Source organism: Hippocampus bargibanti, linkage group LG01 (assembly GCF_051943395.1).
Source record: "Hippocampus bargibanti isolate YZ-2025 linkage group LG01, ASM5194339v1, whole genome shotgun sequence".
In the NCBI taxonomy this organism is placed as follows: Eukaryota; Metazoa; Chordata; class Actinopteri; order Syngnathiformes; family Syngnathidae; genus Hippocampus; species Hippocampus bargibanti.
The window spans coordinates 28,700,211-28,720,321 of record NC_142734.1 but is presented as its reverse complement, the minus strand read 5'-3'; the positions used below and the strand labels follow the sequence as shown (position 1 = coordinate 28,720,321).

Genomic DNA, 20,111 nt, shown 5'->3' with positions numbered 1-20,111 from the left:
GACACGGAAGGACTTCTTTAATCGATTGCAAACATGTATGCTTACCTCTTCAGATCTATTTGAATCATATTCATCACTGGATGTGTGACAAAAAAGCATATTCTCCGAATCTGAAGCCATTGTTTTGAATCTCCAGCAATGCAAGATGTCTTGGCGTGACGTCACAAACTGGGGGCGGGACTTTCTGAAAATGCTCAATTCGCAGCTCAAATGTTTGCAGATTTTGGACACTTTGAGTCATTTTTATTTATGTTTTGCATTTGAATAAAAATATCATACTGCGTGTTTTGGGTATTTTAGATGCTATAAAACGTTTTTCTGATGTCAGTTAAGAAACAAAAAAGTGACGTCGGTTGTCCTTTAATGTCTCTTAAGTGCGTCTCAGCCTGACACATTTCCCACGCATGCAAATGCGTATATAAGTAGCCTTCGCGGGACAGAGAGATCAGACTCACAGAGACTCACACAACGCAGAGACTCACAAAGACCCGCACAGCATCAGACGGAGATCACAGCACGACTTGCTCGACTCCACGCCGCGATCAAGCTCTTGGACATATTTCGTATGTGTCACTTGCCTGTGAGATCTGACAACGAACCAACTTACGAATGAAGAGAAACATCAAAATCTTGACACATTCCACCATGACATCACCGATCCACTGGTGAAAAGGACACTGATCCTCCCCTCTTTCATCTAGAACTGCTTCATGTAACGAAGAGGGTATAGAAAGTTCTTAAACGTCTCTGTGTCTTTTTGTTGTCATATTGTCTTTGTTTTGTCATATTTGTTATTGAGTTTTTTATTTCTTCTTTTGGCTTCAAGATGGCGCCGCTAGAGTGGCTGTCTTTCCAGCAGCTCTTGTGTTTTGTTTTTGTACTTTCATTCTTTTCATAACTTTTCTGCTGTGAAATGTCAATTTCTCCACTGCGAGACTAAGAAAGATAAATCCAATCGAATGATAAAAACGAGAAAATAAACACTCAAAAAACATGACTTAGTTGAAAAAAAAAGTACAATAATGACGTCACTTGTAGGAAGTGTAAAGGTGAAATTGTGTGGGGGCGGGGTTATAATATACTAAAGCCACTATCTAAAAATAAAAATCTCAAGTATTGTAAACGTAAATATTCGTCTGGGATGGGGTAGGCGGGGTGGGGGAATACTGAAGTAAAAATACGTGTACCTGCAAAATTTATGTACATCGTATTTGTACATGGTTAAAGTCACCCCTACCATCAGTTGGGAGCAGTGACGTCAGTGGCTCCAGGTTAGCCTATCAAGCTCGGTTGCTCAGCTCCAGCGATGCCAACAGGCACACACGTCCCGCCCGGCGCGCGGGATCCACTTAATTAAAACAAACGACTCCTTTTTTTCGGGCTTCTTTCGTTAACACCACCCGCCTCCCTCTCCCGTCCGAGTACCCCCCGCCATGTCGTCTGCTGTCACCGAGACGGACGAGTCGGCGGGTAGCTCCCCGCTCACACCCCTCAAGCTGGTCGGACTGGTGTGCGTCTTCCTGGCGCTGTGCCTGGACGTGTGCGCCGTGATGAGCCCCGCGTGGGTGACGGCTGACGACCAGTACTACCTGTCCCTGTGGGAGTCCTGCTGGAAGCCGACGAGCGTCGACAAGTGGCAGTGCAACACCACCTTGAGCTCAGGTGAGAGGAGGGCATCCCCGCGGACGATTCATCGAGAACGCCGGGGATGTGCGGGTGGGTTTGCGTGGGGGGTGTCATTGATACCGAGACACGAGCGTATATTGTATCATATTATATTTATTTCAATAAAACGCCATGGTTATATAGTTCACGGTTTTTCAACTTTTAGCGTCTTTCACGGGATACACCCTGCATAGTTTTCCAGTCAATTACAATGTAGTCTTCACTGAATATAACGTGTGGCCCAGTGGTCGTGGGTTCGATTCCAGCGATGGCCTGCCTGTGTGGAGTTTGCATGTTCTCCCCTGTCCTGTGTGGGGGTTTCTCCTGGTATTCCGGTTTCCTCCCACAGTCAAAAAAGGTACATTGAACGCACTAAATTGTCCCTAGGTGTGTGTGCGTGCGCGCGTGTGTGCGCGCGCGTGCATGTGTGTGTGTGTGTGTGTGTGTGTGTGTGTGTGGGGGGGGGGGTTATAAACAAACGAGTCGATTTTGATCGTTGGTGATGTCATGACTGTTGACCATTCTATTCCCTGGTGCTTTCTACTATCTTTGTGACTGCTTTATTTCCTGTATATGATAGTTTTCCATGTTAAGCGCCGTGTTACAACTTCAGCTGTTGTTAAAGCGCTAAATCAATCAATATGCATTGATTTGTATTCTTGGCATTTCTCCATGATAAGAAAAATGGAATTTCCTGCTTCTGTTTTGGTATTTTTGCTCATAAGATAAACAGTTAACCATCTCAGGAATTTCTGTCCCAAAAAAATCTATCAAAATGTTTTTTTTGGTGTTGAAATTAGCTAAGAAGCATTTAATTGTCCTCACAGCTACTGATTGGTAAACAAAGCTTCATGAAGCACTTGTGATGTTTTTGACTCCTCCAGATTGTGCTCTTGGTTTAAATGTGAAGATTTGTGAAAAGGAAATGTCTTCATGAAAAGTGTGTCATGAAGCTCATCACTACACAAACCATTATTGTCCAAATCTTTCTTAACTTATCGTGGCAATATTGATTAACAAAAAATAAAATAAAACATTGCTGCACCTATTCTAACGATTTCCCAATTGTGTGAATTTCTACATTTTTAGTTTTTGTTTTTTTGTCTCGCTCAATCAACATTTCAACGAGATTCTACTTTGTATTTTATTGTAACATGCATGCAATGCATAACATGCATTTTATTGTAACATGCATGACCGGTGTCCAGTTTCCTGGCCTTTTTTTTAATTCAATAGTGTAATTTATTTAAAATAACGCTACTATCTTGGCGCCAAATGGTACTAATTGAAAGAACACCGACATAAGGACTATTCAACAGACATTCTACCTTGATCAAATCCATTGTTGCTCCTTTGAGACTCCATTTGTCTGCTGCTAGGATTGTGTGTGTGTGTGTGTGTGTGTGTGTGTGTGTGTGTGTGTGTGTGTGTGTGTGTGTGTGTGTGTGTGTGTGTGTGTGTGTGTGTGTGCGTGCGTGCGTGCGTGTGTTGTGTGTGTGTGTGTGTGTGTGTGTGTGTGTGTGTGTGTGTGTGTGTGTGTGCATGTGCGTGCTTGTGTGTGTGTGTGTCTGTGTATGTGCGCATGAATGCACACTCGCGCCAATATTAGGCAGCCATATTGAGCTGACCTATTTGCGGACAGTATCCTGTGAGGGCTAGCTAAATATTTCATGTCACAATTTGATTTCTCTGTTTTTGCATTTCCTTTCCCTTTTGCAAGACTTCTTCACACGTTGATTTTATTGAAGTTTCTCGTTGCCATTTGCCATATCCCTCGGCGACTTAGCTGCCAGACAGTCTCTCCTCATTCTTTAATTGGTGCTATGGGTACATTTTCTCGAGCTGCTATGTTCGACAACGGGTACCGTTGTTGTAGCAATGTCGGGGAAAAAAATGAAAATCAGTTTATATTCTGTACCACTTCTGGTTACAGGAGATAATCCCAAATTTTTGGTGTGATTGTGACCACTAAAGATGAGCAAGTGAAGATTCATGAAGCACTTGTAATATTTTTGACTCCTCCAGATGGTGCTCTTGATTTGAATATGAAGGTTACTGCATCTTCAAACGAAGAGTCAAATTTGAGGAGTCAAAATCTATCACAAATGCTTCATGAAGCTTCGTTTTCCCATCACTACCTATCGCACTTGAAGAAGATACAAAATATTTTCCATCTTGTTATGACAAACATAGATGTCAATTTATTTCTTAACTCATTCACTGCCATTTACGGATTTAATCGGGAATTGAAAAAAATGACGTAGAGCGCCATTCCTGAATTTGTTTGTGTTTTGTTTTTTCGTGCTTGGGTGATGATAAAACGCTGTCCATGGCCTCTGGCAATGTTTTGTCTTTTTTCACACGGGGGCAGCATTTCCCTTTTTTGTTAGCACTTTGTTCCAGCTTCAGCTGTTTTTAAAGCGCCATATAAACAAATACCCATGTATTTCATTGTATTGTCGTGTGGCAGTGAATGTATGACAGTTTCTCATTTTGGATGAATTCTAATCTTTCCAGTGCAGGGGTGATCCTACGAAATCCTTTTTTTTTCTTCAAAATTCTAGCCAATCTGCTCCCGTCCTCGAAATTATCCCCCAACGGTCAAAAATTCTCCCCCTGTCCAGTAGACCCCTCCCCATGCCTCCAGAGATGCCCGTTTCTTTTTGTGGCAGCCAAAGATTGCGCAGGAAGAGATATTGCATTCCGCAGTGGCAGACAGTCAGGAAGAGAGAAAAAAAAGAACGTAGCCGCTAACATAGCGTGTCTGTTTATTTTAACCTGATCACTGCCCTCATATGTATTTTTAAAGGACAAGCGCTTCAGGAAATGGATGAATGGAAATTAAAAATAGTAACAATAAGTCACAAGTCACTTAACGTACAGATTAGTTAATAGCCATCCACTTTCTTATCTCTCATTCTCCTGACACCTATATCACTCACCGGGTTGGGCCCTGCCTGCTTTTAAAAGCCACACACATTCAAAGTCACAGATAATGATTGCCAGTAATCTGTTTTTATCCATGTACTTTATGTAATTGTAATAATATGAGATAGCTATAGCCGTCATCGATTGCAGTCTATTTCCCAAAACGAGCAATCCGTTTTAAATTTCCAGTTTGCCGAACTTGCGTGAGAGTTGTTCATTTCAGGAATACCAAAAAAAGTATAGGTAGGTATACAGTGAAAAAAAGCACCCTATGAGAATGTTAAAGGACAACTGTTGTTGTGTCCATAATTTGTAAAATCACTTAAAATGACTTCTACTGAGCGTATTTTACAAAGATTCCACCGCATATAGCTATATTTTACGTTTTAAGACTCGCGTTGAATATTCAGGAAGTCTTGTTTTTGAGTTGGTGACGATTCCTGACGTCACGTCACGGAGGGACCGCCCCTGACCGAGAAAGCGACACACAATGCATTTTGCGGTACTTAGTTTGGTCTGAAAACTTCGTGTTGATGGCGAAATTAGAAGGAAAACACATAAATAACGCAATGGTGAATCGTGTGTTGCACCAAGACAACTATTTGATATTCACAGACACAAATTCCCAGCAGACAAATCAGCCCATTTCCAACGGAGCTTGGGCGCTATCTTCTGCATTTTCTGAGTGCTACATTGCTGTCATTGACGGCTCGAATCGATATGGAGGACTCCTTTAATCGATTGCAAACATTTATGCTTTCCTCTTCAGAACTATTTGAATCATAGTCATAACTGGATGAGTAACAAGAAAGCATCTTCTCCGAATCTGAAGCCATTGTTTTGATTCTCGAGCAAGGCAAGACATCTTGGCGTGACGTCACGAACTGTGGGCGAGACTTTCTGAAACTGGCCATTTCCGGTTTCATTTTGAATTCGTTTTTTGGAAACTTTAAGTCATTTTTATTGGTGTTTGTCATTTGACTAAAAATATCAGCCTGTGTGTTTTGGGTATTTTAGATGCTATAAAATGTTTTTCTGATGTTAGTTAGGAAATGAAAAAATGTTGTCGTTGTCCTTTAAATGTTGACAAAAATACATTTGATTATAAATGTCCATTGTCTCAAGAAAAATCTTGAAAAGATGGAGAAATATCACGGTCGACGAAGATGAATAGGATGGCGCAAACAGAGCATGTGGAACCAAGCTTTGGATGCTATTTATGTGCACACCAAGCAACCGTGCCCACTATATCTAAATACGGCTCAAAGATTTTCCACCACAGGCTTTTTGTCAGCTTAAGTGAACTAAGTGCTCGCTCTCTTCATTACTTTCCGCCGTGTTTTTTTCCTTGTCTCCTTCCACCACTCGTCGCCAACTCCCCACCTCCTCCCGTCTCTTTTCACGCAGCCCTCTCACTGTCCTTGACATGGTACCCCGCTTGTGGCTCCTACCCCCGCCACATTGTATCTGCCACTTCCCCTCCAAGCACTCCATAACCTCTTGTTTGTGCTTTTGTGCATACAGTGAGACCTCAACTTACGAACTTAATTGGTTCCCAGACAGAGTGTGTAAGGCGAAAAGTGTGTATCTAAAAAAAAAAATCCCATAGGAAACCATTAAAATGGGAATAATCCGTACCCGGGTTTCCATAAAATATACTTTTCAACTAAATAAGCCTTAAAACTACACACAACATACCTTATTCTATGTATAATAAATGTGCTATTGTATTGTAATGAAAGAAATACACTGCATTGTATCATAAAGTCACTTTATTTACATTTGTGATGGTCATTTATGGCTTGATGGAATGGTGTTGGAGGTCGAAGGTCAAAGGGAATTGCTGTTTGGAAAGAGGCGCATTACATGACGACTGTAATTAAAGAAATAAACTGTGCTGTAAAATAAAGTTTTATTTACCTTTTTGATGGTCGTTGATGGCTTATGGAAGGAGAGTCACCTTCCATAAGGACTGTTGGTGCTGTTCGGTCGTGTGCTTCCGCCGAAGATCACTCCGCCAGCCGTGGTGGGTATGTATTATGAAAATAGTGCTTATTATAAGGTTTAATTTTCATAAATTTGACGTTTGTAAGACGAAAAGTTTGTAAGTTGAGGTCTCATTGTGTTTCTGTATTCATATGAATTGTTTCTTTCAAGTGCGGCCCCAGTGACCCAGTGTTTAGCGTGTAGACCTCACAGTGCAATCGGACCGATTCCAACTGCGGGCTACCTGTGTGGAGCTTGCATCTTCCCCCCCGGACACACTGTGGGTTTTCTCCGGGTATTCTTTTTCTTCCCACATTTGAAAAACATGCATAGCAGGGTGATTGAACACGATTAAAAACATGTCCCGAGTTGTGAGTGTGACAGTGAATGGTTTTTCATCTGTCCCATGCGATTGGCTGGCAACTGATTCGGGATGTCCCCTGCCCCTGCCTACTGCTAGCGATGGTATATTTATGACCATGATGCATGAAGCTTCATGGTCATAAATACATTTAAGACCTGCAGGAGAGTCCTCTCGGCCACTGTGTTAGCTCAACTATTAACTGGCGAGGCATTCACCAGAGCGATCCTCTAGGCGGCTGGTGTCAAAGTCAAGGCCCAGGGGCCAAATTCGGCCCGCCACATCATTTTTTTCGGCCCGCGAAAGCAAATCAAACTTGTGAAATTCCATGATGCTTTCTAGAATCCTCACCAAAATTTCATATTTTTGGATGTAAACCATAATATCAGTCATTATTCTTGACTTCAGATTTGAAAACTAGTTATTCATTAATTTGTCGTGCGCTCTCTACGTAATATGGGGAGGGGATTAAACATTATAATGGCTTCCCCAAATTCATAACGGCCCTCGGGGGGAAACCATAATTACAATGTGGCCCGCGGCAAAAAATGACTTTGACCCTGCTCTAGGCCATGGGTGTTCAAACGAATGATGGGAAAACGAAGCTTCATGAAACATTGATGATATTTTTTGACTCCTCCAGATGGTTTAAATATGAAGGTTAGTGCAAAGGAAATGTCTTAAAAATCCATTGCATCTTTGACGCAAGAGTGCCATTGAGTGCTTCATGAAGCTTCACTTGCCCATCACTACTGCCCGAAGAAGGCTTGGATCCACTCTTGGCCCATGTGCAGATATGCAGATCAGGTTTCTTTTCCATCCTTTATTTTTGTCACATTCTTCACCTTTCTTTCTTTCCAATTCCCCCTTGCATTTAGCGCTCTTTTCCTTACAGATCATCCCTCAGCTCATCGTGTTTCCTCCTCTTCGCCCTCAAACGATTCTCGATTCCTTTTGTTCCGCCGCTTGTTCCTATCGTTTCCCCGCCTCCATGCGCGCGTTTCCTCTTTACTTGACGTGTTTCTGAACCTCACGTCCAGACAAAAATAATTACATATAGCGGCCAATTTATTAAGAAGTTGCAAGTGACAGCAATGTCATCTTTTATTTTGTTGGCGGTTGGGTTCTTTCAGAGGCGAGACGGAGCCACCCGCCATCGGCCGACCTCATTCTGACATGTTTTTTTTTTTGAATTAGTACTGAATTCTGTGCGGTATCCCCTGCGCCCCCCCAAATATCTTCTTTTTTTCAAGAGAGCACTCTTGGTTTAAAGGCCAACCGACACCATTTTTTTGTTTCCTAACTGACATCAAAAAAATGTTTTATAGCATCTAAAATACCCAAAACACGCAGGCTGATACTTTTAGTCAAATGCAAAACACAAATAAAAATGACTTAAAGTCCTAAAACTACTTCAAAATGACGCCGGGAATGCTGAGTTTCAGAAGGTCCCGCCCCCTTGTTTGTGACGTCACGCCAGGACGTCTTGCCTTGCTCGAGAATCAAAACAATGGCTTCCGATTCGGAGAAGATGCTTTATTGTTACTCATCTAGTGATGAATATGATTCAAATAGTTCTGAAGAGGAAAACATAAATGTTTGCAATCGATTAAAGAAGTCCTTCCGGATCAATTCGAGCCATCAGGACTCCGATGTAGCGTCCCAGAAAATGCACAAGATGGCGCCCGAACTCCGTTGAAAATGGGCTGATTTGTCTGCTGGGAATTTGTGTCAGTGAATATCAAATAGTAGTCTGGGTGCAACACACAACGATTCACCATCGCGTTATTTATGTTTTTTCCTTCTAATTTCGCCATCAACACGAAGGTTTCAGACCAAACAAGGTACCAAAAATGCATTGTGTTTCGCTTTCTTGGTCAGGGGCATTCCAGACGTGACGTCACGTCAGGCATCGTCATCAACTCAAAAACAAGACTTCCTGAATATTCAGCGCGAGTCTTAGAACGTAAAATATAGCTCTATGTCATGGAATCTTTGTAAAATACGCTCAGTCAAAGTCATTTGAAGTGATTTTACAAATTATGGACACAACTTGTCCCGAGGTGTTGGTTGTCCTTTAAACATAGTAATGTGGAAATGTATTAAAATGTATTAAAATTCCTTTGCAATTTTAACCCAAGAGTACCCTCTAGAGGGGTGACAAACCCACACAAGTGCTTCACGAAGCTTCAACTGTGCACCACTAACTGTTGCAGACTGGCAGGTTGCCACCCTGGCGCTGTTCCTAGGAGGCGGAGCCCTGGTGCTGACGTCATTCCTGGTGGCTCTTGTGGCCGTGTGCATTGGCACCAGACGGCGATTCTCCAGGCCTGTCGCTTTCATGCTTTTCGCTACAGGTGGGTTGGCACGCATCACAGCCACCAGGTCAAAGGTGGCCACGAGCCATCTGCGCCGGTTCACCAGGAAAATACACCTCCACATCATTTTTGGGTGACATGCTGTCGTGCGGCGAGACAGCAAGCAGGTGGAAAGAGGATAAAAGTTCACTCAGCTAGATGCAGGAAGGGTATCGTGAGTTTTCTTTATTTGAAGTTGATATCAGCTTTCAACAGACCACAGGTAACACCACTCTCCAGCTTGTCCTTTGTCCCTCTTCTTCCTCCTCGAAGTGACTAGCTCAGGCTGGCTTTAAAGGTGCTTCACCTGAGCTTCTGGCCAATCAGGTCCCAGCGGCAATTGACCATTCCCAGGTGGTTGCAATCACCTTCTCAGAGTCAATTAGTGGTCGCCCAACTCAACTGTTTTGGATGGGGAGAAATGCGCACCTTTCTCCCATCCAAAATCCACGAAACACAAAATTATTTAACATTTCTTTTAGCATCATGACATCATTCACCCCCTCTCCTCAGAGTTCAGACATTCTTGTCAAATAATCAGCAATAACATTTGTTGTCAGGGCAGAGAATGTCATATGTGACAGGTCCTATTCTCCTCGTCACAGCGTATGGGCCCTGCCACTTTGCCAGTAGCTTACTTGATCCCATATGCAACAATATTAACACCTTCTGTCCAGGGTGCCAATCTCTCCCTGATAAATTCTTGCCGTTATTCTCGCTGGAGATCCTCTTCCAGCTCCTGACGTTCTGCATCTTCCGTTTCTTTCTGGAATTCTGGGTTCAGAAACCATGGGAATTGCAGCTTGTCTTTGATGATGAAACTGTGGAGGTTGGGCATGTTAGGTAACCCAACTTGGGAGTTTCTTGTGCGGGGGGAAGGTTCGTTGGCCTGGATGTTCGAGAGTCAGCGCCCTGGGGGTGCGGTCCCAGAGGAGGACAATGTTGACTATATCGACTGTCAAATGTCCATTCTTACTTGTTTGGTGCATCTGATCTCTAGATCTGTTCAATCAACATCACCTCTTGTCTGAGTCTTAGGCTTCACCACTGGTTCCATCTCACTCTGCTCAGTTCCATCCTTGGCTTGGCAACTGTCAGACGCCTCATGGAAAAGAAGAACGGCATCCTCTTGGGGCAACTCAAGCTTCTGGTTTCCTTGATCCCTTTCAGAACTCTTCAGTCCAGTTTGGTTGGCCCGTGCTACACAACTTCTTACTCGTCCCACCTTCTCCATCTCGGCTTCCTTCTATCTTTTCCACTTCAGCAAGGCGTAACGATCCCACCTTCTTCATGCAGGGTGAAAAGATCCCGCCACTGCCACCAATTGTCGTGCGGCGATACAGCAAGCAGGTGGAAAGAGGATAAAAGTTCACTCAGCCAGATGCAGGAAGGGTATTGTGAGTTTTCTTTATTTGAAGTTGATATCAGTTTTCGGCAGGCCCCAGGTAACACTGCTCTCCAGGTTGTCCTTTGTCCCTCTTCTTCCTCCTCCTCCAGATTGGCACCCTGGACAGAAGGTGTTAATATTGTTGCATATGGGATCAAGTAAGCTACTGGCAAAGTGGCAGGGCCCATACGCTGTGACGAGGAGAATAGGACCTGTCACATATGACTTTCTCTGCCCTGACAACAAATGTTATTGCTGATTATTTGACAAGAATGTCTGAAGTCTGAGGAGAGGGGGTGAATGATGTCATGATGCCAAAAGAAATGTTAAATGTGTGTTCTGTATTTTGGATGGGAGAAAGGTGCGCATTTCTCCCCATCCAAAACAGTAGAGTTGGGCGACCACTAATTGATTGAGACTGATTGAGAAGGTGATTGCAACCACCTGGGAATGGCCAATTGCCGCTGGGATCTGATTGGCCAGAAGCTCAGATGAAGCACCTTTAAAACTAGACTGAGCCAGTCTCTTGGAGGAGGAAGAAGAGGGACAAAGGACAACCTGGAGAGCAGTGTTACCTGGGGCCTGCCGAAAACTGATATCAACTTCAAATAAAGAAAACTCACAATACCCTTTCTGTATCTGGCTGAGTGAACTTTTATCAACTTTCCACCTGCTTGCTGTATCGCCGCACGACACATGCAAATTAAATGTAGATTTTCTTTTCAGTTGTCTGTTCTTCGTACCTACACCAAAGCCCAGTGAAGAAGCTAACATGGACGCCGCTATGTACATTACAGTGCCATATTTTGGATTATTTTGATATTTTATATTATCACATGTATAAATTTGCATGGATTTATATACATGTATATATTTTTATTATACATAAAATATATAATATTATAATTTTCACGGCATTTCTATGCATTTTTTTAATTCTTTGTTTTTATGTTTATTTATTCATGTATTTATTTGTCATTATTTATTGACCGAAAGTAAGACCTAAGAAGTTTGTGGAGGTTGTCAAACAGGACATGAAGGTAGCTGGTGTAAGAAAAGAGGATGCACAAAACCGGGTTAGATGGTGGACACTGATTCGCTGTGGCGACCCCGAATGGAAAAGCCAAAAGGCAAAGAAAATTTATTTAGTTACTTTTTTTTTGTTTTGTTTTGAGTGCAGGATTTGGTTGCTTAATAAATTGAACTGCAATTTCCAAACCCGGCTGTACAGCAATACCAAATTTTAATACAGTGATACCTCGGTTTTCGACCATGATTCATTCCAGAAACGTGTTCGAAAACCGATTTGTTCAAAAACCAAAACAGGTCTTTCCATTATAATCAATGTAAAAAAAAAATAATCCGTTCTAAATCCGGACAACAACTGCTTTTTTTAATCTTTATTGAACAATACTAATCTGTCCGCTAACAATGGACGCTACACGAGGAGGTGCCTCACCAAACACGACTGCTTTGTTTATCTTTATTCAACAATACTAAAACGTCTGCTCAGAATGTAATGCTACGTGAGGCTAACAGTCCGATTTGCATGGATCTCAACCAGACACGTCTGCTTTTTATGAATCGTGATTGAACAATATAAACAATGTTGACTCACAATGGAAAGCTACACGAAAATAACGGCCGATTTGCGGAGATCTCAATCAAACATGTCTGCTTTTTCGTAAAAAAAAAAAAAAAAAACTTTATTCAACAATACTAATGTGCCAGTTACAATGAGGAAGGTATGACATGAGGACATCAGGTAGATGGAAGCGGAGGGTAATCGAGTGGTGCATTGCGGTGCACTCAGTTTGGTGGAGAACCGAATTTCGGTTGTAAATGGGGCATAAAAAAAGCCAAAATTTTTGTTTGAAAACTGAATTGGATGAGAACTGGGACGTTCGAAAACCAAGGTTTGACTGTATTACAAAAAAAAAACATGCATGTTCACGCATGAAATGAAAACAAAGGACATTTTGGCAATTAATTCATTTGATTTAGTTGATTTTATGAACTTCAACTTAATTTCAGGTGTTTCCATTTTTAATCAAGCACACATATTTTTATTTTTATTTGTTCCCACTTTGAGCCATTTTGTTCATCTTCATTAGCACTAATAAAATTATGTATCTTGGGTATTGATTTACTTTCAATTTGATTTTAGCTTAGGTTCAATGAATATCACTTTGTTTCTCCCTATTTTTCCCGATGGGTGACGCGCAGGCTCTGATTCCTCACATCATTTTGACAGATTTCATATTGTTCTCTTTTTTATCTTTGGACCCCCGCACCTTCTTTCCCCATGTTTTTTTTCCCATCTTATCCTCCGCATTATTTCTAGTTTTCCCCAACTGCTTATTTTTCAACCTTCTCTGACCCTTTTTAATCTTGTGTAGTTTTTACCCTTCCATCTTTTCTTTCCCCATACTTGCATCCTCCTCTCATCTTTTTTTTCTTTCCTCCGTTCATTGCTCCTGTGTCCTTCCCGGCAGCCCATATCGATCGATGCTAATGACAAATGATGATGTACCGGGTATATTTATGAAAACAGATCATTGACTGACATGTTTATTTTCTCTGCTCTAAATCCTTCCCACACTCAACTTTGAAGGAACAATGAGCGTCTCTTTTATTTATTTTTATGTATTTTTTTTATAGTGGTCCTGCAGGCCTGCAGTTTGGTGCTCTATCCTATCAAGTTCATCGAGAGCATCAACCTGAAGATTTACCATGAGTTCAACTGGGGCTACGGTCTGGCCTGGGGCGGGACCATTTTCGCTTTTGGCGGCGGCATCCTCTACTGCCTCAATCCCAAGAGCTACGAGGCGTACTACTAGTCCCTTCTCCTCCCTTCAGCATTTTTTTTGGGAGAGGCCTTCAGGAGAGCGGGAGATGCGATGAGGCTGGTTGGGGGCGGGGGGGGGGGGGTATTTTGAGAATACGACTCTTCGGGATTGTAAAGATGATAAGCATGCAACTCATCCTCCAACTACAGTAAAGTCTCGTTATATCGATATTGGTTATATTGATATTACTGCTTATTACGAAACTATTTTCTTTTTATGTATAATTAGTCCCGTTTAGTACGATTCATGGTTATTACGATAATCCAGTTACTACGGTGCTCTTTTTCATCTCCCCCCGGCCATTTTGCTATGTTTATATCGATACAAAAGCAGTTTAAGGTGATTCAATGTTTTCTTAGGGGTTTCTATACAGTACCACCACTATCGAAATCTGTATCGGTTCACTAACCTGGAATATAATTAACATCGGAAAAGATCACTCATCATCAATCAATAATAATAATTATGATTAATACTTATCAGTACATTCTCATCAGCTTGTTGTCATAAATGGACTTAAAACTTCCAGGAGATTCCTCTCGGCCAATCTGTTGCAACTATTGACTGAAGGGCCAGTCACGGGAGTGACATTCTAGGACCGGGGTATTCAAACTGGTGATGGGAAAACGAAGCTTCATGAAGCACTTGTGATATTTTTTGTGATTTTTTTTTTTTGCTTTTGGTTTAATTATGAACGTCATACAAAGGAAATGAAAAATTCACTGCATCTTTCAAACAAGAGTGCCATCGGGAAGAGTCAAAAACAATCACAAGTGCTTCATGAAGCTTCACTTGCCCATCACTAGTTCAAAGTAATTTTTGTTGCTGCACATTTTGGAGTGGTCTTTCTTTAGAGGGCCACCAGTGAAAAATGTCACCAAAAAAAAACACAAAAAATGTCTGACTGTCTTTTTACAACTACAGTATCATATTTCATCGATTAGTGTTCAAGTGAATGGAAACAGGGTAATACAACTATTGTATAATGTCATCATTTATTATACATGGCAATTTGTCAATTTGGTAAAGATTTTAGCAAGGGTCGTGAGGTTAACATGTTTTTTGTTGTTGTTGGTGTGGGGTGGCCACATTAACTAATTCGCTGCCATTTTCTTCGGGAATTGAAAATATGACGTACAGCGCCATTCCCAAAGTTGTTTGGGTTTTGTTTTTTCATGCTTGGGTCCCGATAAAGCACTGGCGAGCCGGATCTGGCCCTCGAGCCTTGACTTTGACACACACATGTGCTCTAGTCTACACACGCAGTCACACTGATTGATTCCCTGCCATTTTTAATATGAGGCCGGACGCGCTTTCAATTTCCGCAGTCAGATTTCAAATTCGTCACCTTGTCGCCAAGCCTTCAGTTCAAATGAGATTAGCAGGTGATGATAAACTTGTGTGTGTGCTCAAAAACTGGTTCATATTGATTCATTTGAGAAATTAATGTCATTAATTTAATTTATTGTTCAAATAATTACATAATTAGTCGATTATTAATTAATAAAGGTAAATATATCAGTAAATACACAAATGTAATCAAATGCAAGACTGATATAAAATATGAAAAAGTGTACCTCGATTCTTGCCCAAAATCAACCAAAACAAGCAAGTCCAAATAATAATAATAATAAAAATACATTTCATTTATAAGCACCTTTCAAAACTCAAGGACACTACAGTCACAAGATAGTACCGCCAGTGATGCGTTTGCGCCCTCTGGTGGTATGCAAAAAAAATGAAAGTAAATACACTGTCATCATACAGCGACTTAAAAAAAACGAAGTCCAGCACAATATAGTATTTCATATACACAGTTCGATTGTATTTAAGTTAAACATATTTTAGGTGCACTAATTTAAATTGAGTTTGCATTTTTATTATATTGAAATGAAACTTCATATTCAAATGGTGTTTCATGTTAGCTTCGCTAACGCAAATATGATAAATGTAGCCTCTGTTTATGCAATTTGCGATGTAGCAATACAGATATATATATTATTTTTTTTGCCATGTGAATTTTGATCTAATATTTGCTGTAATTTGAGACTTACATTGTAAACGTGTTGGAATGGAAGCTTAATATAAACATTACCTCAGTCAGCATGTTGACTATTCCTGTCTTGTTTCCTGTCAAGTTTCAGTTGAAGTACCTTTCTGTCAGTTTCACGTACTGTTCATTGTTTCAACCAACGCCTAAGTGACCGACAACGTTATTGGGGGAAATGCATACATGCAAGCATGCTGGAGCCTCTTTCAGCTGTCTTTGGGCATTAGGGCAGGTACACCCTGAACTCATCAGCAGCCTATTGGCTGATTGGCAGGGCATAAATGCATAAACACCATTCAGACTTATGTGGACAGATATGAACACTTTTAAAGTGCACGGCCACCTACCATGCATGTTTTGGGAATGTGGGAGGAAAGCGAAGTACTCGGAGAAAAGCCACACAGGCACAAGGAGAACATGGAAACTAAATGGAGGCTGGCCGGGCGCTGCAAACCCAGTGCTTCTTAACCTTTTCAATGCAATTCACCAACCCGTTCTCGCACCCCAGAATTGATGTTCTGAAGCATATACCTTTCAAAATCATGTTTGCTTCCCACGTTTTTATTGTGTATTGTTATTTGTTTGTGTGTACAACTTCATTAATGACAAAAATAAATTAAAACTGCATCAAGCGCAAATAAATAACTACAGTGCATTATATATTATATTAAATAATTATAATTGGTTTCCTTTATAGCTATATGGTTGAATTAACATTATCCCTTTAATTCCAATTAACACAATGACTTTTTGATTTCACTTCTTACCGTTACCCAACCATTATCCCCGAAAATGTGTACAATTTCCCCAGGGTATCCGCACACACCCGAGGAAGCATTCTCGCACACCCTGTTAAGAACCACTGTGCTAACCAATTCTCGAATGCCTCCCCCCAAAATCTATTTTCGTTTTTTTATAATTGTTTTTTATCTTGACAATTTTTGGTGGGGTGGTCTGGTAGACCTGTTTATGTACTGGTGTTTCCTTGGATGTGTTTTTTGGGTTTTGGAGTAAAAAAAACGAAAACAAAAAACTCAATGCATTTCAATGGGTGTCAATTGTACGTTGATTACTTATGGGACGGGCCGCGAATACCGGGGGTCGGCTGCAACTGTTTTGGCCAGTTTGGAGTTGGCCAGTTTGGATTTTTTTCTGGTTGTTTGTGTCACTTTTTTAAAAGAAATGTCGTCCGATGAGTAAGACGTGTAAAGTTTGTGACGGTGTTTTGCGCTTTGCCACCCGGAAGTCGGCGAGACATGATAATGAGGGCAATAAAAACCTACTGGACAACGTTGGAACGTCAGTGAAATAATATTTTACGTCAAGTACTGCTTGGTGTCGTTTTTTTTTTTCCCGCATGGCGTCTGCGAACAAAAACCGCCAGACGACCGACTATTTCGAGATGAGAATGCTTCGGCGTGAAGCCCACGCCGCCCCACTCATTCCTTGGTCCGCACACCTGTTTGGTTCCATCTCGTTGGGCGAGACGCGTCACAGCCGTCGTCGTTCCCTTCTCGGCTGGAGTTTGGCGTCCAGTCTGTGGCTGCTGCTTCTGGAGACGTTGCTCCATCCAGTTTATCCTTTTTTTTGGGTTAATCGATCCTTTGACCCTCCAGGTTGATTTTCGACCCGGTTTCCCTGCGCACACATGGCAGAGACTGTACGACCCGAAGACTATTGCGACGAGGGGCTGGAGGACGAATTTGGAGAAATCATCAAGTGTCGATCTGGTAGGACAAGACAATTTTACCCCAAGTTTACCAGTTTACCCCCCTCAAACGAAAATATAAAATTTGTCATTTTTTAGCATCGAATTTTAAGACAAGAACTAAAATGGCATGCTTATATATGGACTTCACTTTTGAGACAAGAGAAAGTTCTTTGGCATTGCAGTTTGCTTAATGGACAGAAATGTACAAGACATTGTTCAACTCCTGATGTAAATTGAAGGGGAAAAATATATATACACTAATTTATTTAGATATAAATGTATATATACCAATTTATTTAGATATTCTTATTTATATACAAACACTGTACTGAAGTATAAAGGTAAATTACAGGTAACATCCGAGTTACCGGGTTCCGTTCCGACAAAATGGTCGTAAGTCAAACGGTCGTAAATCGAAAAGCATTCAAAATGGCCGACGCGAGGTTCATACGACAGAATAGTATACGACGTCAATCTGTTGTTTTTAAAGAACATTTTCTATTGAATACTATTACAGTAAAGTCTCGTTATATCGATATCGGATATATCGATAGTCCCGGTTATATCGATACTATTTCTATGCACGCACGGAGAAAATTACATGCAAACAGGGTCGGATATATCGATAGTCCCGGTTATATCGATATTTTTTCGGACTCCCTTGAATATCGATATAACGAGACTTTACTGTATATACCAAATTGCTTACAGTTCAATTATAAATCTTAGAACTTTTAGTGTCAATTTTGTATTTCATATTACCCATTTTTATTACTGTGTCATTCTGCTGACCCAAATACGCATGGCTTCCCACGCATACGTGCTGTTGAAAAATCTGTCTTCCTGCTATCGGAGAAACCAGAAGAAGTCGCCCAACACACACGCTCGGACTTAGGCGGACGCCGAAGGAAAAAAGTCTGAAAGAGGCGGTGGCGGTCTGGGGCCGACGCGGCGTTCTCGTTGCGCCGATCCCGATTGCGGACGGCCGACCCGCCTCGGCTTTCGCCTTGGCCGGCGTCTTGGGACCCTCGACCCGAACGCCAACGCCCACCCGCCTCGGTGTCGGTGGACACTCCCCCCGCCGGTGTCATCACAACGCAGCGCAGCCATAATGCTACATATGGTCCTTTGACAGCGATAAAAAAATTGTTTAGTGGTCGTGGTTGTAATTGCGGGTGGTCGTAACTCGCACCGGTCGTAAATCAGATTTTACCTGTATATATATTATATGAATAATTAATGACAATATTATAATACGTCCTATGAGGCCCGACTGGTGTAAAAAAGCTTATTTTGCTACTTGCTGTAGACTGAAAATGACATCACAGCGGCAGCTTGCGGACATCACGTGACCAACCCCAGACAAAAAAAATGGCTGCCAGTGATTGGTCTATACCAGAGGTGGGCGTACCCCTCAGTCCACTTTAAGTGGACTTCGAATGGATTAGAATCAATTACATCGTGATGAGATGAGGATTGACCGCCTTTTTTAGAGCATGGAAATACCCAATGTCCTTCAATGGTGTACTGATGGACCAGCTCCAGTACAGTCGCCGCCCCTCCCCCTCCCACACACACACACAATCAACCTCTATTTCCCAAGTTGCAGCTGGTGGGTCATCTCATGCTGGAAATAGAAGTCAGCTGGCTTGTTGGATTGCCCATGTGGGTGTCAGATAGCTTCATGGGCGGTTACCATGTACCACCCACGCCTCCCACTAAATTTCCAGGTCCCCCATATCATCTATTTGACATTTCCAGTCCATCTAATTGCCCATTGGCTAACAGAGAATAAATAGCAAATCATTCTTTGCGTTACTGCTACCCCCCACCTCCCACCCCCGATTCATGTTTGCCCGTCCAAGTAGGTTGTCGGTTTAGATAGCAAGTTGTCCCTGCGTTTGGAAAAAGGCCCAACGCAGGCAACCTAGCACATGCCACATCGTGTGAGCTATCTAAAGTCAAATTGTTGTTTTTGATGAATTGTAAGTCATCGTTTTATTTTTTACATTTGTCGCTGTTAAAATGGGTGCACGTGAGTTTGGTTTGGTTTGACTTCATACAAAGCACGACTTGTTGTTTGGGCAAAATATTTGTGATCGTAATGTACTAAATATGCTATTAGCATATTTGACAATAAAGCTGACTTTGACTAGTGATGGTAAAACGAAGCTTAATGAAGCACTTGACGCCAGCGTCTGACAATAAAGACGTGTTCCTTTCTCGTGCTGGGCAACTGAACCTCTTGATGGCAGTGTTGGTTTAAAGATGCAATGGAATTTGTATACATTTCAGTTGCACTAACCTTTATATTTAAATCAAGAGCGCCATTTGGAGGAGTTAAAAAAAGGTAGATTCGGTATCACCTGGATTCCTTTCACTGGTGGGAGTTTAAATGACATTTTCCAAACATTTATTTGCACTCGCTCGCTCGCTTTCAGATCAATTTGTTTGTTTTATTGCTTCAAGCTCCCGCCCAGTTGTCGCGTTTTCATTCATCTCTGCACGATCATTCACAGTGCGCTATTCAAGGGACAGGCTCAGATTGAAGTTAATTGCTGTTCACATTGCAGGGCAAGTCAAATAATAATCACTCTCCAGCTTTAGTCTCCTCCTCCTCCCACCAGTTTTCAGTTTTTGCAGCTCACAGGAGCGGTATTTAGCCTGGCATTATAATTAGCATGTCGATTACATTTTTCGGCACAACCGCTGCAAGCCTTTACAACTCCAAATTACACTGGGACCTTCCTTGAGATAGGAAAACAGGACAGAAGATGACACAGTTTAAAAAAAATAACTTTTCCAACTCTTTGGTGA

At 41.7% G+C, this 20,111-nt stretch overlaps 2 protein-coding genes across 2 annotated transcripts in view; both read left to right on the top strand.

Annotated features, from left to right (window-relative positions):
* Nucleotides 1-1,309: 1,309 nt before the first annotated feature.
* Nucleotides 1,310-13,585, top strand: LOC148903768 (transmembrane protein 47-like). The gene is made up of 3 exons (XM_089001958.1): nt 1,310-1,662; nt 9,157-9,297; nt 13,346-13,585. Exons 1-3 carry the CDS (start codon nt 1,434-1,436, stop codon nt 13,522-13,524), a joined length of 549 nt encoding a protein of 182 aa, XP_088858084.1. The 5' UTR covers nt 1,310-1,433; the 3' UTR covers nt 13,525-13,585.
* Nucleotides 13,586-17,096: 3,511 nt separating this feature from the next.
* Nucleotides 17,097-20,111, top strand: part of dmd (dystrophin) — a 119,250-nt gene continuing 116,235 nt past the window's right edge. Inside the window, exon 1 of the mRNA XM_089008406.1 lies at nt 17,097-17,313. Within this exon, the coding sequence (XP_088864532.1) occupies nt 17,232-17,313 (82 nt within the window). The 5' untranslated portion in view covers nt 17,097-17,231. The remainder of the gene's footprint in view (nt 17,314-20,111) is intronic.

What these genes read in the sequence shown, in the direction of transcription:
- LOC148903768 (XM_089001958.1), top strand. Translation starts at nt 1,434, where the DNA reads ATGTCGTCTGCTGTCACCGAGACGGACGAGTCGGCGGGTAGCTCCCCG. An exon ending in CAACACCACCTTGAGCTCAG is followed by an intron (nt 1,663 to 9,156) that starts GTGAGAGGAGGG and finishes TAACTGTTGCAG; the next exon opens with ACTGGCAGGTTGCCACCCTG. An exon ending in TTTCATGCTTTTCGCTACAG is followed by an intron (nt 9,298 to 13,345) that starts GTGGGTTGGCAC and finishes TTTTTTTTATAG; the next exon opens with TGGTCCTGCAGGCCTGCAGT.